At 40.0% G+C, this 24736-nt stretch overlaps 1 protein-coding gene across 6 annotated transcripts in view; it reads left to right on the top strand.

Annotated features, from left to right (window-relative positions):
- Nucleotides 1–24736, top strand: part of prkd3 (protein kinase D3) — a 423856-nt gene that overhangs the window by 352390 nt on the left and 46730 nt on the right. For all 6 annotated transcript variants that reach the window (XM_043695537.1, XM_043695540.1, XM_043695539.1 and 3 more), the window contains one exon: nucleotides 17782–18058. In XM_043695537.1, coding sequence (XP_043551472.1) covers nucleotides 17782–18058 — 277 coding nt within the window. The remainder of the gene's footprint in view (nucleotides 1–17781; nucleotides 18059–24736) is intronic.

Here is a 24736-nt window from a genome sequence, read left to right as displayed (position 1 = left end):
TTTTCTCTCTCAATTTGTTTTCCAGTGACCTCGGTTTAAATTACCTGTGTAGCATTTCTGAGTAGAGAAGGGAAAACTATACCTCATGATGTGCAGTGCAGAAGTTCCTGCACAGTTTGCTGAGCAAGTTGTGCAGTTACATCGACCTTTCTTTGCCTGTGCTGCACTTACACTGGTTCTGAAGCAACTGTTCTGTATGAATAAATTTGGCATCATATTGATATATGTATTTCTGCACTTTTACATGAAGGACTTGTGTACCCACACTTTTTTTCTCCTTTTCCTTGGAAATTGGATAATACTGTTTGAATCCTGCAAATATTGGGTTATTACAGATAGGTTTTTATTGTCTGAATGGAGATATTATGCCACAGCCCCTCGGGCAGAACATCTTTATTCTTGCTGTCTGAGAAATAACCAGGGGCCAAATTTGCGAGTCACTAAAATCCTGATTACAGAGGGGCTGGAAGTGGTATCACATTCCATTGCTAATAGCCTAGATTTTTGAGTCCTGTCAATGCTGGGTACTTTGCTGCTGCTCAGGAAGATTTCCTGAACCTGACACTAATAACACTCATTTTGCCCAGAATCTTTCAATCCCAGCAGACAGAGAAATGTGTAGTCCAAATAACCCATCCAACTCCCAAGAGAGTCAAAGGAAGATGTGGACATACCTACTGTTTATGACAGTTCCTACCATATTCAGTCCTTTTAATGGCTGAATGTGATTTAAGGAATGGGGATGAATTAGGTGGGTGAGGTGTGTGGATAGTTGATGAATGATAGTCTTGTCTGGATGGGGAAGAGATGTCGGTAGTCAGGTAATCAGGTGGGGTAGGTCTTGAATGATTACGGATTGATTATGTAGTTGTCCAGCTTCCAAGCCAGGTTTTAAATTGTCCAACATTTCCTGGGCATCTATTAAGGTAAGCTGTGTATATCTAGCCCAAGTCTGTGCTCTAAGCTGAAAGTTGGTGATTTTTCAAGGAGGCTCCCTGATAGTAGGGAGTCAGCCCGTCAGATATTTACATTTCCTGGGCAACTGTTATATATGTCCACATAGCAGGGCTTTCATGAGGTATGAATGTACATCTTCTTTCATATTTTCAATCTCTGACAATTGAGAGATCAAAAGATTTGAGCCTCGAACACAAAGTTCCTAAACTCTGGAGGAAGATTATTTGTGATATCACATGCCCTTTCTCTTTGATGACGAGATGGTTACAATCCTTCATGGGCAGGACCTAATTTTTTTCTTGCACTTTGCTTTTCCAGAATTACATACAAACCGAATAGGCTATTTGACACAACAGATCCATGAAAGGATGCTATCCTGATACTCCACGCAAGCTCCTATCTCTTCATATCATCTGTCTCTGACACCATATCCTTCTATACCTTCTCCCCCATTAATTGGTCTAGCTTTCTCTGAAATGTATCTTTGCTGTCTGCCTCAAATCACTCCATGTGGTAATATTCCACATTTTTCAACATTCTCTTGAAGAATAAGTATACTTTAGGCAACAGTTTACATCCATCATGTCAAGTATCAAGACCATTTCAAGTGTTTGATTTTCCCTTGGAATAATTGTTCAAAGTGTAAAAAATTTTCAAATGACTGATTTAGCTACATAGCTAAGATATTTTAATGAGGATAGGTTTACATCTTCAGGAGGGTCTTGTGACATTCCTACCTCTGAACCAGGAGGCCCATATTCAAATTCTATATCTGCCAAAATTGCATCTGAAGTGGTTGACTAGAAAATATCCTTACATCTTCAAGGTAGACTGGAAATGTGCAACATTTGAGAGTTACTATGGCAATATTCTTTAGTTATTAATATTTAGGAATCTTAATTAAAGTATCTTTTTGGAGGTAATTCCTTTATTTCCTATTTTTGTTTGTTTCTATATATTTGAAATTGACTATTTGCCTATTTATTGTGGTGCCGAATATGCCTTTGTCATCTATGTACATGTTAGTAGATTTCAGCAATTAAGTTTCCTTCTGAGCACTTAAAATAATCTTTGTTCAATAAATTAAATCAAAGCGTGCAGAAAATCTCTCTACAGAAACTTGGTCAGCTACCCGCATTGTCATTGCACAATTTGCAGTCGCTGTAAATGATGTAACTTCCAAGCACAGAAACTAGGAGATATACAGTGTTCTATTTCTTGCTACAATTATGTACATTAATTCAGAATGAAGATCACACTGCTGCCTGCAACTGAGAACTGCTCATTGATACATAAAGAGGTAATATAGCTCATGAGCTGGAATGTGATTTTAAAGTTTAGAAAGAAAAACAAAAAGGGAAAAGTAGTGAATTAAAAATCAGTAGCGATTTAAATGTGTGGAGAGGAAAATTAGTATTACTCAAGAGGAACTCTAAATGTTTTATCCTAAATGTTTTGTTGAAGTTGTTTGTAAAAGTATGAAAGGAAAAGTGTCAGCGAAAGGGGAAGAAAAGTGAGGGATGGGGACAAAGTTGGGTGTTTTACATAACTTTTCTATTTTCTCCCCGTTTTTCTTCTGATCTTTCCCAGGCACATGTATCCTGTGGTTAAGAGGGTAAGTGAGAAACTTGTTCCCAACCCATTTCTGAAACTATTTGCAGCAATTTGTTCAGGATTATATTTAAGTGACCAACTTGCTCCCAGACCATTTTCCTGATTCATGATATCTGGAGACCAATCATTTCACTCCCATAGTAACTTAACAGCTCACTGGTAGGAGGAAATAATTCTATTAATTCCATGCAGAAAACCTGCAGTAATATTCCATGGCTGGTGAGTCCACTTTTACCCTTCATCTATTGTGGAGATAGCTTGATGCAAGTGTTAAAGTTGATACCTGGAGAAGAGAATTAATTGATTTCAGTGCGGTTATTATAAAGACCTGCTTGTCACATTGCCCCAAATGAGAGAGGAAATGTCACATGGAACTAAGATAAAAGCGCATTCAAATTATCAAAACTACTTTTCCTTTTTTATAATTGTAATTTTCTAGGGAGATAGATTCAAACCCTGCCATGGAAGATGGTGGAACTTGAATTCGGTATAAAAAAGTCTGGGATTAAGAGTTTAATGCTGATCGTGAAGCTTTTGCTGATTGTCAGAAAAACCCATCTGGTTAGCTGTGTTCCTTAGGGAAGGTAATCTGCTGTGCTTACCCAATCTGGCATACATGTGACTCCAGACCCACAATGTCTTTGACTGTCAACTGCCCTTGACAGTTAGGGATGGGCAATAACTACAGATCTAGGTGAAAGTGAGGACTGCAGATGCTGGAGATTAGAGTCACGAGTGTGGTGCTGGAAAAGCACAGCAGGTCAAGCAGCAGCCAAGTAGCAGGAGAACTGACGTTTCAGGCAAAAGCCCAATACAGATCTGGCTAGTGTCATATATCTTGTGAAAAATTTTTTTTTTAAATGTATGTCGCATCATAAATTTTCTAAATCGACAAACTGCAAATTTAATGTAATTAGCATTTGCACTGCTTGTCAAGAATTGGAACAAATGTGTGAAGAAAAGTCTTGCTGTCTTAAACCAATTTATTACTTTGCCTCATTCTTGATCAGATTTATTTGAATTGATTGTGCAAATAGAATAAGCATGAAAACCTGAGAGATTCATATCTCGCAAATATTCCAACCATAATTTTTCATGGAGAACTATTAGTTAAGGCAGGTGTAAGCCATATACATCCTCCTGAGAATGTTTCATTTTCAGTTTCTAATTTTTATTGTTTGATGCTTCATTTGTTAACAATTAAAAGCTTGATTGCTTGATGATTTTACCTTAATTTTAAGTCAAACTTGAGTATTCATTTTCATCCAAATATTCCAGAAATTTTAATGAAAGAGAAAAGGAATAGTCTATGCAGGGGAACCTCGATTATCTGAATGTGATGGGCGATCACTATATTGTTCGGATAATCGAATATTCAGTTAATCGATTAAATTCCTTTCCTCTGGGGCTCGGAGTTTTTAAAGTCTGCTCACCGTTCAGGAGGTAAGGCAGCATGACAGCGCATGAGACCCCCCCGACCCCAACCCCGTCTGACACCTCCCCCTGCCCCCGACTCCGTCTGACACCTCCCCCCGCCCCTGACTGACCNACTACCCTCCCCGCCCCCAACACCCCCCTCTCCTAGCCCCGTCTGATACCGGGCCCCGCCCCCAACATCCCCCATGCACATCCGCACACTCTCTGGGCAACTGGACTGGATGCCAGCAACAAGACTGCTGCTGCTGCAGCCTTTGTGGGGTAAGTCTCCAAATAGAATGCTCTCTCGCTCGCGCTCTCTCTGTCGCTCTCTCTCGCGCGTGCGCACACACACACACCACAACTTTTTGATAGATTCCACATTTGCCCTGTACAGGACAATGTTGGAGAGATTATTTGGGGAAGGGGGGTTTAGGGTACACCCCTCTGTTGAACTCCAGGGAAAGAGAGAGGGCAGGAGGTCATTTGGAGATGGTGCTTGTTTAATCCCTGTAAACAAAAGACGTGATGACTGTTGGAAACACGTTTTTCATGTAATGTTTCCATCGGGACCTCGAGATCTCCTTCGGATAATCCAATTTTGGACAATCGCGGTTCCTCTGTATTGCATTGAAACGTTCTGTGCCTGCAGTGGGCAGTCTCGCCTTCTTTTAGCTGCCCTTTAATTCCACAGCATGAGCACTGTAAACTGGCTGCCTCGGAGCTTACTGTTCATTGCCCTGTTTTGGTAGGCTTTTGAATAGGCGGGTCTTCTGCTTTGGGCCTACCCAACTCATGGGTTCACCCAAAGTTTCAATTACTTCAAATATTTCTGCAAATCTACAGGTAATAAAACAAAAAGTCCAGGAAGATGGCAATTAATAATGAAATGAGAACACAGATTCCTTAGGAGAAGTTAAGGAAGAGGGGCACATATTTTGTTAAATTTCTTTTATAAGTTAAAGGCTTTAAAACGTTGTGGTTGTTAGAGGTCATACATCTCTGCAGGAGTTCCTCAGGGTATTGTCTTCGGCCTAGTTATCTTTGGCTGCTTCATCACTGACCTTCTGTCCGCTACAGTCAGAAGTAGGAATGTTCACTCATGATTATACAGCACTCAGCTCCATTTATGACTCCTCGGATACTGGAGCAGACTGTGTTCATAAACAACAAGATCTGAACAGTCTCAAGGCTTCAGCTGAAAAGTGGCAAGTAATATTTGTGCCACACAAGTGCCAGGCAGTGACAATCTCAACAAGAGAAAATCTCGTTGGTACTCACTCAGTAATGAATGTGATTGTTCACCAAGGAGATTCTGCATCACTGGTGATGGGCTAAGTAGGTCCTTGTGTGGCTAATGAGCCCAATCCTAGAGGTGGGTATATTTGACCACACATTTGGTGGTGTTTCTGGAAAGTAGACTTGGTCCATGGCACAATCACATGCTTTGTTTTCTCAAGTTCCATTTCCATAATCCTTTTGGCTAAGGGGTGTTCTTGAAGGATCGTGTCCCTTCAAACAAGGCTCCTCCAAGTTGATTTCTTCTAAGCAAAGTCTCCTAGGTGTTGACATCTATGTTACATTCCTTGAAATATACCTGCAGGGAGTCTTTGAAGTATTTCTCCGTTGAGGTTAGCTGGATTGTCCATGTTAAATTGCCCAGACTCCAGAAACTGCAGGTTAGATGGATTAGCCATGGGAAATGCAGGATTTTAGGGAGAAGGTGGGGGATTGTGGGATGCTCTTTGGAGGGTAGGTGTGGACTTGATGGACCAAATGGCCTGCTTCCACACTGTAGGGATTAATGATTCTATGATCTGAATGGGATGGTTTGGTACAGGACTAGAGTCTTCTTGACGTTAAGGTTGGACTAATTCTTTGGTATGCTTTCGAGAAGGCATTCAAAAAGGCTTGAAGGCTGTCTTCCAAGAAAGTGGAGGTGACATTACTTGTGGAAATTCAGTATGCGGATGACACTGTCAGTGTTATTTTCTTCTTGGATTTCAACTGGTTATGGTTGATAAAGTTATCCACGCAATCTATAGGCAATGTTCACATTGCTGGGAGCTTGTTATTGACAAGATGAAGAATGATGGCAATGAAAGTGGAGGAGTGGGGCAGTCATACATCCATGCTTGACCTGCCATGACCTCAAAGGATTCTGTCATATTTGCCGTTGGTGAGGACAGTCAATGACATCTTGTCGTGGAGGAGATGAAGAATGTTGATGAAGTTCCAGCATTTAGGGTCTTCCATACATCCCAATTGACTGAATCTGAAACCTTGGTCATGACGATGAAGAATATGTGGAGTCTTTGGCATTGTTCCTGACATTTCTCTTGGAGTTGTTTACTGTGAAAATATGTCCATAGTTTCATCATTTGGTTGGAAATCATACTGGCTTTCCATAAAGATTTATTCCAAGCAATGTAGTGCAATAACCATCCTCAACAAGAGACAATGTAACCAACAACCCTAGACATTTGATTGCATTACCATTATTGAATCAACCACTATTAATATTTGGGGTTATCATTGATCAGAAACTGAACACCTCCTGACCCTTACACCCATGACTGTCCATTATTTGCAAGGTACAAATGATGGAATACTCCCCACTGGCCTGGATGATTGCAGATTCAACAACACTTAAGAAGCTCGATGTCATCCAGGATAAAGCATCCAGTGGGATGCAGTGAACATTGACTTTCTGCACCACTGGTGCAAAGAAACTCTGGATTGAATTTTTACCAGAAATCAGCTAAGTGTTAATTGTGGCAAGTTTAAGGAGGTTTGTTTTTCTCTCTATTCTCTGTGATATTCCTCGTTACTTATACAATACATCTCATTCTATCTTTCATATCACCACAGGCTGATGTACTTGCCACAGTCAGGATCTTCCAGTGCCACTTTTAAAGCTGAGCCATGTCACCAGACAGGTGCTGACAGCTAGGAGTTGCCCTTTGTCATTCACATAGTAAAAGAGGAACGAAAAGAAGGACGTTTCAGGGCACCTAGGTGGCGTGACTGACATCGCTAATGCAAGTTCAAATTCATAAATGTGTTGCTATTTGAGAACCAAGCTACACTGGTTACTCATTCTTGGTGTCATCCCATTCTAGTACCATGTCTAAGAGTGTGTGCTACTCTTTCCCTAATGTCAAGAGTAGCCTAATAGCTTTTAATTGTTCACTATGGGACCATCATATATTGATAAGCATTTAGCAGTTGAAAATATTCACTTTTATTCAGTAACAGCAAAAGTGAATACAAACAAAAGCTGCACTTGCTTCTGAGAACGCACAGGGGCCGCTTGCCTTTTGAGCAGAAACACATTTGCGTTCAATGAGTGATCACTACAGTCACCTCACATCCAATGGAACTGGGCAGCATGATGGATGATTGGTTAGTGCTACTGCCTCACAACACCAGGGACCTGGATTCGATTCCAGCCTTGGGTGAATTTCTGTGTGGATTTCGGACGTTCTCCCCTTGTCTGCATAAGTTTCCTTCCACAGTCCAAAGAAAGTGTAGGTTAGGTGGATTGGCCATGCCATGCAAAAACTTTCCCGTTGTGTCCGGGCATGTGCAGGTTGGATGGATTCACCACAGTAAATCCAACCGTCGTTTTGTTGTGGTCTGACGATGGAGGAAGAACCACAACAAAACGACGGTTGGAGGAAGAACGCCTCATCTTCCGGCTAGGAACCCTCCAACCACAAGGGATGAACTTGGATTTCACCAGTTTCCTCATTTCCCCTCCCCCCACCCTGTCTCAGTCAAATCCATCAAATTCAGCACCGCCTTCCTAACCTGCAATCTTCTTCCCGACCTCTCCGCCCCCACCCCAGTCTGACCTATCACCCTCACCTTGACCTCTTTCCACCTATCACATTCCCGACGCCCCTCCCCCAAGTCCCTCCTCCCTACCTTTTATCTTAGCCTGCTGGACAAACTTTCCTCATTCCTGAAGAAGGGCTTATGCCCGAAACGTCGATTCTCCTGTTCCCTGGATGCTGCCTGCGCTTTTCCAGCAACACATTTCCAGCTCTGATCTCCAGCATCTGCAGACCTCACTTTCTCCTCTCTGGATTAACAGTCTAGCAATAATATCACTTGGCCTCCTTACATTTCTGAGACATTGGGACCATTTTTGGGGAGGTAGGATCCATACAATTTAGACATTTGAACAGGACCAGAAACAACACCCTTGTGGTGATGTTTGTTCACATTGTTGGAGCAGATGTAAACTAGATTGGCAGAGGGATGAGTCATAGAGTAATACAGCATGGAAATAGGCCCTTCGTCCCAAATTTGTCCCATGGTGCCCACAAGTAGCATAGAAGGATCAGGAGCTGAGATGGAACAACAAGTTAAAATGTGAATGAATCTGGAATCCAGAAGAAAGGCTAGATAAGACTGGAGTGAGTTTAGTAAGGAATGAATAAAATATATTTGAATTAGAATCCCTACAGTGTGGAAACAGGCCCCTTGGCCCAACAAGTCCACATCGACCCTCCGAAGAGCAACCCACCCAGACTCATACAACTACCCTGTATTTACCCCTGACTAATGCACTTAACATACACATCCCTGAACAATCCCTGGGCAATTTAGCATGGCTAATCCACTCACCTGCACGTCTTTGTGGGAGGAAACCAGAGCACCCACACAGACATGGGGAGAATGTGCAAATTCCACATAGACTGTCAGCCGATAGTGGAATTGAACCTGGGCCTCTGGCACGGTGAGGCAGCAATGCTAGTCACTGTGCCACCCTCATGAAACAGCCCGACAGGATCCACACTCTCCTCTTCCTGCAGAGTTTGAGGACGCTACGTGCTGACCACTTCCTGATGGACTTGTGGTTAAAGGTGTTTTACTTCGCAAATTTCCCCATGAAGGGCAGATGATATGGAACAGTTCCAATTGCTTAAAGCGCTCTACAGTGGCGAGGCCAGAACCCATCCTTCACAACACTGGGTACAAGTAGAAACTCAGTCTGTGGTGACACTTGATGTTTGTGTACCAACAGTCTCAGCACAGCTTGATGCAGCCACGCACAAAGGTGGCCATCAGGATGAGGGCAGTGATGGATATGACCCCCACCCCCATCCAGAGCTTTATACATGGTGTCCCTCAGACACAGTTCCTCTTACATCTCCAGATAAAGTGGAAAATGGCTGGGTTGGTTCTAGCATTGGGCCACACCTGTGTCATGTACAACAACACTGAGAATATCTCATGCCTGATGCCGAGGTTTTCACCTGTAATGGAGAGGGAGCTGTTTCCTCCAAAAAAAACCCAGTTTCTGCCTCACCTGGGCAATACGCTCCTATTCACGTTCATGTCCTGAGTCTAACTTGGGTTTGATGTCAGCCTGTCTGTTTCTCTACAAGGGTCCTCACCTCACCAGCTCTTCTGTGATGCTGACTGCCTGTCACAGAATCTTCACCTCCCACCCTTCTCCTCTCCAAGCATTGGAAGAGACATCTAAACATTATATAAAATTGACATCTGTTATGGACCTCGCCAGACTCCTTTAAGAAAGTAGCCCAGACGCTGCATTTTTCTTATTTTAAAGGCAGGTGCTTAGTGGATATTCCAGGAGTGATGCAGCTGGTCAAACCACTCGGCTTTAAGCAAAACAGAATTTATTTACACACTACAGTTGAAACACAAACAAAATAAAACAGAATTTAGAATAACTTAACTATTTGGAAGCCCAACCGACTCAAAATCACAACTTAACAAAGGAGCTGTTCCAATGCCCACAACATGTCATAAACGCACCTCTTGGCAAATGGTAAATTCAAGTTCAGGTTTTTACAGGCAGGAGAGATTTCTGAGGGTGTAGTCAGGCAAGAAACATCTGCTGAAGCATAGAACCTTGTTTCACAGTAACAGCTTCTCTGCTACCAGCAGTTTCTGACTGCCTATTAAAACAAACAAAACTAGAAAAAAAACCTGAATTGGGAGAACTGGCTACTCCCATGCCATTGTTTAAAGTAGCTACTTGCTGACATATTGGCATCTCAGCCTTAATGACCTCTCTTGAAAGAAAATGATGTCAAAATAACTTGTTAAAGAGGCAGCATCGTCACAATTAAATCATAAATCATTGTCCTTATTACAACAATATTAGCTAACTCTGAAAATTCCCCCCAGAGATCAGATGCTGGAGAGTTTGTTGAAACAACCTCAAAGAACACTTTTTAAGTTTGTGAGATGAAAGTTGTTATCCTAAGCATCTGACTGCAAACATCCACTAGACATTGATCCATGCCCCATATGTCAAGGTCAAAAGTGGCTAACAAGCATTTTTGTCTCGATGCACAATGCACAGAACTCCCCTTACACTATTTCCCTCTCTCCATCCAACCAACTCCTTTGTTCCCTTCACCCATTTGACTTCCTTCCATTATCTTACCTACACTCCTTCATCCTAGCCTCTTCTCTACTCTGTCAAAATAGTACCATTGTATATTTTACTTTCACCCAAGAAAGCAAATGGGACTTCAGTTTAACATCTCATTCCAAAGTTGCCTTCAGGACTGCAGTGGAGTGTCAGCCTTGATTTCTGTACTGAATTCTTGAAGTGGGACTTGAATAATCTGACTCAGAGTTGAGAGTGCTACCAACTGAGTCACAGCTGACACTTGTATTTTCACCTTAAATTGACTTATAACTGAGCTAAGTTGGACAAAGATGGACTTTGTGAATTTTGATATTTACTAAGTTTGTCCTTTTTAGAGTACCAGAATAACAGATCAGTTATGGATTTGAATCACATTATCATTTTCTTATCAAGTTGATGTGCATATGAGTGGACAGATCAGAACTGAATTGCCTCTTAAACAGTTTCTTTTAATTTAGATCACAAAACAGAAAGTGATAAGACCGTGATGCTTTTTAAAGAACCATATGCCATATAAACAATTTGTTTGCATGGTTGTCTGATGGAGTCTAGGACTCCTTTTGGTCCAGTAAGCCCCCTTTAGAACTGAATTTGAAACATTAACACTGTTTTCTCTCCTCAGATGCTGCCAGACCTGCTGAGGTTTTCCAGAAGATTCTGTTTTTGTTTGTTTCAGATCTCCAGCATCCACAGTTCTTTGTTTTATTTCATTGTTCGAATATAGGATAGAAAACTTTCTTGTTATCATTCTCAAGCCACTGCACAGCACAGAGATAGGGGTTTCTCCATTTATTTTTTCAATACTTGTTCTTTCTCAGATCAGACTCTTATCTGAAGTGAACTTCATTCTTGGACTTTCCCAAGGGGCTCATATCTAAACCGACTTGCATGCTCGGGATTTCCCCATATTATAAGGCACCAGGAAGATTCCTCTAAATGGATTCCCTTCTAAGCATTTGGTTTTTGCCCTCTAACAGATTGGGGAAGAGTTGTTGTGGCTTCTCATAGATTCATACAGTGCAGAAAAGGTCCCTCAGCCCATTGAGTCTGCACTGACATAACTGCCACTAAAAGTGCACTAATCCTAATTTTGTGCACTTTCCCCATAATCCTTAGAGTTATGCTATTAGAAGTATTCATCCAAATATTTTTAAATGGTTATAAAGTTTCCAACCTCTACTACCTTTCCAGACAAAGCATTCCAGATGAATGCAAGTATCCTATATGCCGCCTTAACTATCCTATTCACGTGCTCTGCCAACTTCAAGGATCTGTGAATAATGACCCAGAGATCCCTCTGTTGCTCTAAGTTACCCAGTGTCCTGCCATTCATTTAAACACTCCTTCATCTTGTTTCGTCTTCCAAGGTACATTACCTTGCACTTATCAGAGTTAAATGCCATCTTCACTGGTCAAAATGTGAAAATTGAAAGGGTTCAGAAGAGATTTACAAGGATGTTGCCAGGGTTCTATAACTTCCTGTAACCTACAACCATCTTGGCTGTTAACTACTCTACCAATCTTGGTGTCATCTGCAAATTTGCTGAACATTCATCCATATTATTTATGTATAACAAACAAGTGCCCCAGTACTGATCCTTGTCATACACTGCAGGACACCGGCCGCTAGTCTTTAAAACAGCCTTCCACCACTATCCTTTGTGTCCTAATCCAGTTTCTGATCCAACACGCCAAGTTTCCATCAATTCCTTATGCTTCAACTATCTCAATCATTCTCCCATTTGGACCTTGTAAAAAGCTTTGATAAAATCCATATAAATTACATCAACTGGACTTCCCTCACCCACACACTTGATCACATTTTTGAAAGATTCTAACAACTTTGTTAGGCATGACATCCCTCTGACATGATCACTATTGCTAGTTAACCCATACTTTTCCATGTGAGTATTAATTTACTCCTTCAGAGTTTTCCCCAATAATCTCCCTACCGCAGATGTAAGACTCACTGATCTGAAACTTCCTGGTTCATCTTTACCATCCATCTTAAAAAATGGAACAAAATTAGCCATCCTCCAATCCTCTAGCACCTCACCTGTAGCCAGAAAGGAATTAAATATTTGTGTCAGAGCCCCTGCAATTTCCTGCCTCACCTCCCACTGCAGCCTGGGATGCAGTTCATCCAGGCCAGGGATTTCTGTTTTTAAACCTGACTGAATGTTCAATGGTTCCCATTTGTTATGTCAAATTGTGACAGTTCCTTACAGTCCCTTTTCCAAACTCCGTACCTATGTTCAGTAAAGACGAAAGAGAAGTATTCAGTCAACATGCTTCCAATATCCTGCAGTTTCACACGTAGGTTGCCCCCTTGGTCCCTAATGGGTCCTGCTCTTTCCCTAGTTAGCCTCTTTAATGTATTTATAAAATACCTTCAGAATAAAATGAAGATAAATCACTAGCTGGAGAAGATTACATGGAAGAGTGTGGGCTTAGAAGTAGATGTTGAAGGAAGTAGAAAACACTACCACCAAAATATAATGAAATGATTATAATGTATGTCATCTTGCTTATCTGACAAAATAGCTAAATATTCCAATTCCATGTCTGAACTGATGGTCTGGGTTTTGCGATGGATGGATAAGCCAATATCAACAGAAAATATGAGTTGGTGTTACTGACAATCAACTAGCTGGTCCAGTTAGAGAAACAATGGTTCAAGAGCATCACCAGGAGTGGTGGACACTACTGATGAAGACTGGAGGTCTGCTGCATTCCGGAGATAGGAAAATGCTAAACTGAAACATTTGAGAAGCCAGTTACTGGAAAGGAATTCCCTCCAAGGAAATAACTGAGCCGCAAGTGCCGCTTTACCTCCCTGATACCCTTTCTTCACTTAAAACAAGTGCTCTCTTCAGCTCCCTCATTTGCCACTGGGTGGTTACCTCCATTTAGTTGGCTCTGTATTCATTCTGCAGGGTTTTGATCTTTCCACTGTCAGCAAAACACTGACAGTTTACATAATTGGTTACCTGTCTTTGTGGTGGACAGCCTACCTGATTACAGTCTGGGTAGAGATGGGGGGGGCGGGTGGGAGATTGTGTTGGCAGTAAAAGACTGACTAGTGACAAAGCTCTTTGACCAGTCTTCACTGATTAGTTTTCTCACTTTATCTGCTAATGTTCTGACTGTGGATGAATGTACTCGTAGGATGGACTCTTCACTGCTGCAAATAGTAAACTATTATATAATTACATAATTTACAAAATGAGACTCTACTTTTACTCTAATAAAGTCAAATGTACTGCTTTATTGGTATCTGCAAGATAAGAAAGTAAAATGATAGAATGATTGTAGCATGTATTGCCCTGTGAATTCAAATAGAAGGACAGAATTCAAAGCAAAAAAAAAATTAACTTTCATTTACAGTTGTAGAAAAGAGCAACATGGAAATAGACCCTTCGATCCAACTTGAATCAGAGGTACATAGCACAGAAACAGAACCTTTGTTTCAAGTTGTCCTTGCAAGCCAGATATCCTAAATTAATCTATACCTGTTTACCAGAATTTGGCTCATATCCCTCCAAGGTGTTCCTATTCATGTACCCATCTGGATGACTTTTAAATGTTGTAATTGTACCAGCCTGCATCATTTCCTCTGGTAGCACATTTCGTACACGCACCACCACCCTCTGCATGAAAATGTTACACCTTCGGCCCCTTTGTAAATATTTACCCTTTCACCTGAAATCTATGCCCTCAAGTTTTAGACTGCCCCACCCCAGGGAAAGGACCTTGGCTGCTCACCCTATCCATGCCCGTCATGATTTCATAAACTTCTATGTGGTCACCCCTCAGCCTCCAGCGCTCCAGAGAAAATAGCCCCAGCCTATTCAGCCTCTCCCGATAGCTCAAATTCTCCAAACCTGGAAACATCCTTGTAAATCTTTTCTGAACCCTTTCAAGTTTCACAACTTCCTTCCTATAGCAGGGAGGCTAGAATTGCACCCACTATTTGTCTAGAAATTTCATGATCCGGAATGCGATCATGAAGATTTACAGCTAGTGTAACACTTTTGAATTGTGGCCTTTGTTGTGCCACAGGAAATTAAGTGACAAATTTGTGTACAGCATAATTTCAAAATGAGATATTGGGATAGCAATTCATATTAGGCAGAACTGTATCGGCCATCCTATGCCTATACTACTTGCTTGGTATTTAGCTTCATTGACTCAGTGACTTTAGACCATTGACCTTTTTTCATCTCAAAACAGTGGCCGATATATTGAAGTTGGAAAGGCAAAATAAAGGTTGAATCTTTGTTTGTCCTTTTTTATATTAAATATAGTTTATTTATCTGACCTTGGTGTGAATAAATGTCAAGTGACTAATCCTCAGTCATGTATGTATTTGTCAGCTTTTGTACGGTCATTCATGCATTCATATGAAACCTGTAAAAGTCTCATTCCTCAGAGTGCTTATTACTTTGATTAAGATCCTTAACATAGTTTTGATCATCAGTTTCCGTGGTGTAAATATGATGAACTATTATTCAGAATTTGTCTTCAGAGATTAAGAGCCTCCCATCTTTTGGCATTATGCCCAGTGATGGGGATATCACATTTTCCTTAAACTTAGCTCAGATATTTGGTGTTGGTTTTGTTTCTTACATAAATACTAATGTTTACAAGGGAGCACATTTCTTTTATATTTAGATGACTGGCACAAATGAAGTTAATCAAATAAGGTGATCAGTTGTGTCAATAAAAGTACCCTTTTTTTGAATGTAAGATATGACCTTCTTGCTCATAAGAATAGACATTTTTTAATAGAAATATGTGATGTACATGTGCAGTGGTTTTTGTGAGGCATTGGATGGTATCCAGAAGACCAAATATACATGACAAATATCTATTATTAATCTGAGATTTAGAAATCAATTAAGGTAGGACAGTTATGGCTGACGTTATAATGTTATGGAATATATTGGTTGTCGGTATACTGAGGGAGAGAAAAGATTTTAGATTGAGCATGAGCATGGATGATTGAAAGCACGAGTGGGCACAAGGTACTGTGCCTTTCTAGTTGTGTTTAAGAGATCGAAAGCAAGAGAGAGAGAGAGGAAATGGTGGAAGAACATGTGAAAGAGAAAGATAAACAGAATAAGAAAAATTGCTTGAAAAAAGACGAAGTTAGAAATACAAGAGAAGGAAAGAATAAGAGATTGGTAGAGAAAAGTATGTGACAAATATTATATTTTGTCTGGATGTAATAGTGTATACGATGAACAGTATTATGTGAAACATTGGTCTTAAAATGCTGTACCTTTAGCAACAAACCTGCTCTCCAATACATTATAAACAATGCCATGGGGAGGGAAGTTGTGGTGGTGGGTGGACTATCTCGAGAATCTTTTATTTATTTCTGAGATTTGGGCAATGCTGGAAGGTTATCATCATTGTGAATCCCTAGTTGCCCTGAGAAGGCAATCAAAGCAGACAATGTTTGGAGTGGTGACCCAAAAGTTTTGTCAGAGATTATGTTTTAATGATGGTTTTGAAAAGGAGAACATGGTTGAGAGATGTTGAATTTAAAGAGGGAAATCCAGGCCATAAGCTTCTGAACCCATAAATGCCAGAGTCAGAGTTTAAAGCTGGCCAAGGTCACTAGAACGGAGTGGTATATTTCAAACCATGGAGGATTTAAAACACAAAGAATTTAAATCTTGACACATTGAGGAATCGGGATCTATTATAGCTCAAAGGGGCTAATGGCTGTGCAAGATTGAACAAGATATGTTCAGGGTAGTTTTAAATTTGAAGTTTATGGTGATTGGGAGGTAACAGAGGTACTTTATAATATTTGTTCGTATAGAAACACATTTATGACTATAATTCATTTTACCAAGTTGTATTTTAATTTAGTGCAATCTTTACTTCCGAGTCTTTGAACAAACCCATTTTTACATTGCGTTGTGACAGAAATTACCTGTTTGCTTTCTTTCACAGTATTTTTTTCTTTAAGGAATCTAATCCTTACTATGACTAATCCCTGCAGTATGTTCTCATTCATTTAGTTTTGGACTCTCAAACAACATCTGTGGAGTTATTTTATGCTAAAGTATCTTAGCTGCTTCCTTCACTCTTTCTGCTATTACATCACCACCACATAATTGGAGCAGTTGAACAGACTGAGAGGAAATTATGAACAAAACTTCAGTTACTCCATATGTCTGTGTTGAACTGCGTTTCATGCATATTTAAGTGTAGATAAAGTTGTGTTTCTTCTGTTAATTATCACTTAAGGTAGCGTATGAATATGATATAGCTATGTAATGAGTTGGTCATCCATTTTCGGTCTTTTTTGATGATTTATTACCAATAATAGTGGGACTTGAAAATCTTTTGAATGTGCAAAACTAATACGCTGTTATGGTCCAAACTTTCACATGGTGGCACAGTGGTTAGCACTGCTGCCTCACAGCACCAGAGACCCGGGTTCTATTCCCGCTTCAGGCAACTGACTGTGTGGAGTTGCGCATTCTCTCCCTGTCTGCGTGGGTTTCCTCCAGGTGCTCCAGTTTCCTCCCACAGTCCAAAAATGTGCAGGTTAGGTGAATTGGCCATGCTAAATTGCCTGTAGTGTTAGGTGAAGGGGTAAATGTAGGGTAATGGGTCTGGCTGGGTTGTTCTTCGGAGGGTTGGTGGACTGTTGGCCTGTTTAAACACTGTAAGTAATCTAATCTAATCTAATCATAATAAATAAATACATGGAAATGATAGCTACATAGCAAATGTTTCATAAAACTTAGTTTGTTGAGCCTTCAATGGGACGTCAACATAATTTCCACAGAGAGTAACACAAAAATTGCTATATTATCAATGTATTTAGCATTTTATCAGTTCCTCTCAGTTTTATACAGCTAATTCTAAAATGATGGTCTCTTTGCATGGGATTTTACCAGTCTTTGTCGCTATCTGTGTGGGGATTTCCCCATAATTATTTAAGGAGAGTTACTGATTCAACATCAGTCCATCAGTACTTCACATCAGCTGAAGTCCGTTAGTATGATCATCTATGTAAAACTTTTGCGTAGTGTCAGCTCATGAAAGGCTAAAACACTGCGTCTAATTTTAGCGACGTGCTAATATCTTTGCATCTGTCTCTACTTTAACCACCACAACCTTCATTACAAGTTGTACACCATGAGATTGAACAGGAAGTCAAGAAATGATTCAGGCTCATTGGCTGAACATTCTTGGGTTGGTTGTGCACATAATCAGCAGCTTATTAAAAGACAGAATATATTTCTAGACTTATTCACATTGCCTGCTAACAGCTCAGGCAGTTTTGAAAACAGACTCTTCTAATGTTTGCAGACTCTTTCTAAGGCAGGTCTTTGATCTCTCTCACTTAGGAAATCCCACTGTCAGAAATCCTGCAGTTGGATCCACCTCGGGATTTTACAAATCTGGCTCAAGGCAGCAACCCTCACTGCTTTGAGATCATAACTGACACCATGGTTTATTATGTTGGAGAGAATCTCGGAGGCAACTACCAGAATCATGCCCTGGCAGCCACAGGAGTAGGTTTAGATGTTGCTCAGAGCTGGGAGAAGGCCATTCGTCAGGCCTTGATGCCAGTCACTCCACAAGCCAGCGTGTGCACCACTGCAGGACAAGGCAAAGAGCACAGTAAGTAATTTTTATTGTTAACCCTGTCAAGACATTAAAGACCATCAGTATCATTTGAGATGGCAAGTCAAACAAGTTTGTTGCCAAGGCTAGTTCACATTGAATTAGTTGAAGATATAACATGTATAGTGCAAAGCTTGTTTTGGAATAACTAAATATGATCTTGTTACTCATGCTATAAGATCATAGGTGTGTGTTGCATTTTGTTGTTTTGGACATTGATATTTGAGAAAAACGTAGTATATGGCCTTAATTAAGGCAGATTTTTTAAAATTACTGGTCAATTTCATTTGTCAGGCTGATATTTTACAGTTGGATTTTTATTGATTTACAATTTAAACTTGGATTAGTGAATCACTGATTAAATAGTGACAATACCTCCTGAATTCTGGAATGTGGCAATGTCCTCTTTTTAGCTTACTGCTGGCTTATGTTGGAAATTAGCAATGTTTTGTGAATCCTTTGGCCAGTTTTCTTGTTATAGGTTCATTGTTAGCATTTCTTAAATTTAACTATGTTCTTCTCTTCTTCACTGAATCCTCTGAATTGTCTCTCCTTTTGTTTTAAGCCATGACCCAGTGGTAGCACTGTTGCCTTTGTTAGAAGTTATAGGTTCAAATCCCACTTCAGGAATTGAGCACATAATCTCCACTTCAGTGGAGTGCTGAGAGAGTGCTATTTTTTTTTAAATATGTTTTTAAGATGAGGTGTTAAGATGAAGTTTTGTTAATCCTCTCAGGTGTCTGTAATATGATACCATTAAAAGATGGGCATATTAGGATTACAAGATCACAAAAAATAGGAGCAGGAATAAGCTATTCGGCCTATCAAGCCTGCCCTGCTGTGATGAGGTCATAGCTGACCTGACTGTCACCTTTACTCCACATTTTTGCCTATCCCTCAGAACCCTCAACTGCTTTGTCAATTAAAAATCTAACTTTGACCTTTAATGTAATTGATGACGCAGCCTATCCTGTTCCCTGTGGAAGACAATTCTAAAAACCAAATTCCAAAGTAAACCCTCCCAGAAAATAAATTCCTCAACTCCATCTCAAATGGGAGTTCCTAAGTTTTAAACCTGACCTGCTAGATTTAGTCTCCCACATGAGGGTAACCATTATTCCAGTATGTATCCCATCAAACTCCTTCAGAATATTACAACCCCTTCATTTCAGGATTCAGCCGAGTGAACCCCTTTTAACGCTTTATGTAAGTATATCCCTCCTTAAGCAAAAAGTTCACAACTGTATACAGTACTCACCACTACCCTGTACAGGCCAATACTCTATTTTCCTTATTAATTATTTTCTGTAATTGCGTGCTAACATTTTGGCATTCATTTACAAGCTTAATTAGATCCATCTGTAATGCAGCATTCTGCAGTCACTCTCAGTTAAAACTATTCTGTTTTCTGCAAAGTGGACAATGTTAATTTTTCCCACATTATACTACATTTGTCCACTCATTCAATCTATTTATATCTTTTTGAAAATGCTTTGTGAGTCCTTCTGTTGATATCTTACCTATTTGTAGGTGATCTCTTGCCCCCGAACACCTGCTTAAATTGGCCATTATCATATGGAAGGACATTAATCTGCACTAATTTCCAATAAGATGAGACAAACAAATGGCATGTTAGCCCTTATTGCAAAGGGATTTAAGTAGAAGGATCAGATCCGAATCATTATTGCACCAGATCTTAAAATTTGATATATAAGGAGTAGGCTTAGTTAATATATAGGATTACTGAATGCTCAGACCATTGCGAATCTTTGGCAGAGGATTATGTGAGGTTTATAAAAGAGATGAGCTATGTTTAACTGAAATAAAAACACAAACTTGATTGAGTTTTTTGAAAAAGTTACAAAGAAGATTGATGATGGCAGAGCAGCAGACATGATCTATATGGACTTCAGTAAGGCGTTCAACAAGGTTCCTCAAGGGAAGCTGGCAAGCAAGGTTAGATCTCATGGAAAACAGGGAGAACTAGCTATTTGGATACAGAACTGACTTGAAGGTAGAAGACAGAGGGTGGTGGTGGGTTGTTTTTCACACCAGAGGCCTGTGACCAAATTGTGTGGCACAAGGATCGGTGCTAGGTGCACTCTTCGTCATTTATATAAATGATTTGGATGTAAACATAGAAGGTATAATTAGTAAGTTTGCAGAGGACACCAGAGTTGGAGGTGTAGTGGGCAGCGGAGAAAGTTACCTCCGTGTACAATGGGATCTTGATCAAATGGGCCAATGGGCTGAGGAGTGGCAGATGGAGTTTAATTTAGATCAATGTGAGGTGCTGCATTTTGGGAAAGCAAATCGTTGCAGGACTTATACACTTAATGGTAAGGTCCTTGGAGTGTTGCTGAATAAAGAGATCTTGGAGTGCAGGCTTATAGCTCCTTGAAAGTAGAGTCGGAGGCGATATCAAAATATAGAAGAGATAGGATCGTGAAGAAGGCATTTAGTATGCTTTCCTTTATTGGTCAGAGTACTGAGAAGAGGGGTTGGCAAGTCATGTTGCGGCCACTTTTGGAATATTGTTTGCAGTTCTGGTCTCCTTTCAATCAGAAGGATGTTGTGAAACTTGAAAGTGTTCAGAAAAGATTTACAAAAATGTTGCCAGGGTTGGAGGATTTGAGTTACAGGGAGAGGTGTGAAGAGGCTGGGGTTGTTTTCCCTGGAGTGTCAGAGGCTCAGGGGTGACCTTATAGAGGTTTATAAAATCATAAAGGGCATGGATAGGATAAATGGACAAGGTCTTTTCCCTGGGGAGTCCAGGACTAGAGGGCACAGATTTAAGGTGAGAGGGGAAAGATAGAGAAGAGACCTAAGGGGCAATTTTTTCATGCAGAGGGTGTGTGTGTATGGAATGAGCTGCCAGAGGAAGTGGTGGAGGGCGGTACAATTACATCATTTAAAAGGCATCTGGATGGGTATATAAATTGAAAGGGTTTAGAGTGATATGGGCAAATGGGACTAGATTTCATTAGGATATCTGGTCAGCATGGACGAGTTGGACTGAAGGGACTGTTTTTGTGCTGTACATCTCTATGACTCAGCCGGTTTGGCAGCACCTATGAAGAGATATAAAAGGTTACTAGGCTGAATTTTATGGATCCACGTAGTGTGCTTGAAGGCAGGGAAAGGCTAGCAAAATGCAATGCATGGCCTGCCAACCATCTTCCTACCCACCTCTGACCAATGTCCCAAGTTTAGAATGAGCTGTATAGATGTCAGATGGCCAGTTAACTGTTAGGCCTACTGAAGCCCTTAAATACCAATCAGTGGCAACATAATGGCCTCTTCGGTCCAGAGCTGATATCTTGCCTATAGCAAAGGGAAGCCCACACCAGGTTGGTCACCCATCATCTTGTCCTAATGCATGGACTGGAGTGAGGAGCATCCAGGTTTGGCAGTCCCTGTCTCCAGTGAATGATCTGTCAACTCTTTTTAATCCTCCCATAACATGTTAAACCTGGCCATCCAACTCCCTCACTCCGTTCCCTGGGATCTCCTAGCAAAGTCCTGTCAGTACCCCAGACTTCATCTTTGTCTCGCTTCCATAACCACATTTTTTCATAGAATGCCTGTGGGCCACCAGTGACAGTGATTCAGACCTGGTGCTGCTAAGTGCTTTAAGGTGGGACATCCTATTGGGATCGAATCATACGTTTCACTTTGAACCAAGTAATACCCCTTTCAAGTGTTAGTAACTGTGGTACAGCCGGAATTTTGGTAGGCAGGCTCCTGACAAAAGTTTGTTTGGAATGTAGTATTAGTAAAATACTACCCAATCTTTCAGGTTGTGTCCTTCTGTCAACCTCCATGTTGTGAGAGTGCTTTATTCATTTCAGACCTATAATAACCTAATTTCTATTTTCGCAGTTAGTTTGTTGTCTTGGTGGATATGGATTAATTATATTTCTTCTACTCATTGATGAAGAATGGTGTGCATGTATAGCTTCCATGATATGGTTCTCCCTGTAGTATTGTAATTGCTTTTTGTCTTGTAATGTGTTAACATATATTGTCCATAACTGTACCTGAGAAAGGACAGCAATGGATCGTTCTTAATTTCTATCTAAATTGCATTCAGACAATTTTATTCACTACTGTACAATATCACATCTTTGAACAATTAACAGTATTTAAAGTACTTGCATTTTAAACATAGATTTAGTTATATGACTTGATACAATGATAAACGCATCACTTTCACACTTGTTATAATTGAAGTTTTCTAAGTTAGCAGTTTCCTACTCGAGGTGAACCTGCCCTTAATGGCTTATTTTTCTAATTGTGAAAGATTGATAACCAGAGGACACACATTGACAACAACTGGGAATTATGCTAGGGAATGATGAAGAGAAATATTTTTACTTAGCAAATTATCACAGTCAAGAGTGGCTTACTTGAAGGGTTGCTGAAATTGGATTCAATCATTATTTTCAAAAGGATATTGTAACTGCTTTAGTAAGAAAATGTTGTAAGGCTATTAGGGAAAAAAGAGAGTGGGACTATTTGGTTAAAAATAGTGGTTGTGGAATATTAGATCATAAGACGCAGAATTTATAATAGCGCTCCAAAAGCTAGTAATTCCAAATAAACCTGTTGGACTATAACCTGGCGTTGTATGATTTTTAACTTTGTACACGCCAGTCCAACACCGGCACCTCCAAATCTGCTTTTTACCTTTCAGAAGGATTTGGTTATTCCTGGGCTAAATTATGCAGGTTGTGGTAAAGATGTTTGCCACTAGCCTCAAAGGAACATTTCCACAAAAACTTGGTAATCTCTCTGGTTTTCTTGGAGAAGGTGAGGACTGCAGATACTTATGCCCGAAACGTCGATTCTCCTGCTCCTCGGATGCTGCCTGGTCTGCTGTGTTTTTCCAGCACCACACTTTTCCTCTCTGGTTTTCTTGCCTAATATCAGTCTAATCTAGTGCCAAGTAAAGGCGACCTCCAGCAACAGCAGCCATACCATCAGCAAGCAGGCTAAACAGCAAATCACATTGATGTATTTATTCAGGAAGCATGTCAGGAAGTTAAAGCTGCTGAATCTCCTCATTTGTAATTTAAATGTTTGATTGTCAAATCAATTAAGAGAGGAACTAAAATATCATAAATTTCAAAGAATGTTTTAAAACATATGTGGAATTTGAAGAAAATTGACTTTCGAGAAATGTAAGTTAGTTTTTCAGGGCAAGTGATTTTTTTTTGGTGATACTTATTAAGTTAGCTTACTGTTTAAAGGCCTAAGTCAACAAAGTGACCATTTTAAAGGATTTTTACTGTAAGGCTAATAATGTGCAAGTTCCCATCAATTCATAGATTTTCCACTGATTTTACTCATCATCATCCTCTAAAAGTGTAGAATCACTGACAGCAATTTATATATTTTTTGTGCATATGGAGACTCTACAAGTTGCTTTAGGTGTCAGTGGAATACAGATGGCTAATGATGACAGTTTCATTTCATTACTACCAATAAATCTGGACTTCTGGAAAGTTGTTATGACAAATATTATTTCTGTCCTTTGACCTTTCAGTTCAGGCTTATCAGTGCTGTTGTTTGTGGAATTTCATTCATCAGCCTTCAGGCTAAACAAAGTATGAATTTGACTGTTTTAATTGCTGTAACTGTCAGGATGAATGTAGATTCATATCCTTGAAGTTAAGAATTGTATGTATGTTTTTCATTTACTCTTGGGACATGGTGTTCCATTTATTACCCTTAAACCACCACTTGTGAATTGTAAGGCCATCTCTAGCAATTATGAAACAACTACAATGTTATGTGTTTGGACTCGCGTATAATCCACACCTCATAAAATACCGAAAATACCAATTAAGTTTACCAAGATTTTGGTAGGTTGAGTGACTCTATTATTGATGATTGATCGTTTTTTATTTGAATGCAATGCCACTAGATCATTAGTCTAATCACCTGGATTAGTGGTCCACTAACATTACCGCTCTACAACCTAACTCCTATGCTGCTTTGACTACATGGATACATTTTACCTTTCAAAATGATCTTTTTTTCTTGTAATCTCTATGCAAAGAGTAATTTTATTTCTTTCCATTAACAGGCATACCTAAGTTTTCCTGTGTATCTGCATGGTAAACAAATTTTGTCAGTAACAAACAAATGCAGAAATTTCAGGAGAAACTCAGCAGCTCTGTCAACACCTGGAGAGAAAATAGAGCTAATGTTCTGAAGAAGTCACTGGACTTATTAACTTTGTTTTCTCTCAAGTGATGCTGCTGGACCTGCTGAGTTTCTCCAACAATTTCTGTTTTTGTCTTTTTTTAGATCTCCAGCATATGCAGTTCTTTGCTTTAGATTTTATCAGTAATTCACTTTATAAGAAATCATAGAAGAGAAGCAGCCTCCAAGCAATGCTCACTCTGTCTATTATGAAAGAACATAATAGAATCATCCATGAAATTTATTTAAAAAGTAGTATTGGTGTGCAATGTCACTGTGGTTCGCAAAGACTCACTGGGAACTTGATACTTTGCGATTAGTGTAATATCCCACACACTTATCAAGATCAATTCATTGCAGCTAAAAGCTGTTTTAGAAAGGTTGTTATTAACTTGTCATAATACCAATGCTTACTCCTTCCTAAAATTAGTTGAAAATAAGAGGCTGGCCTTTGATTTCTTTTAA

This window comes from Chiloscyllium plagiosum, chromosome 9 (assembly GCF_004010195.1).
Source record: "Chiloscyllium plagiosum isolate BGI_BamShark_2017 chromosome 9, ASM401019v2, whole genome shotgun sequence".
In the NCBI taxonomy this organism is placed as follows: Eukaryota; Metazoa; Chordata; class Chondrichthyes; order Orectolobiformes; family Hemiscylliidae; genus Chiloscyllium; species Chiloscyllium plagiosum.
This window is presented reverse-complemented; position numbering and strand designations above follow the sequence as displayed.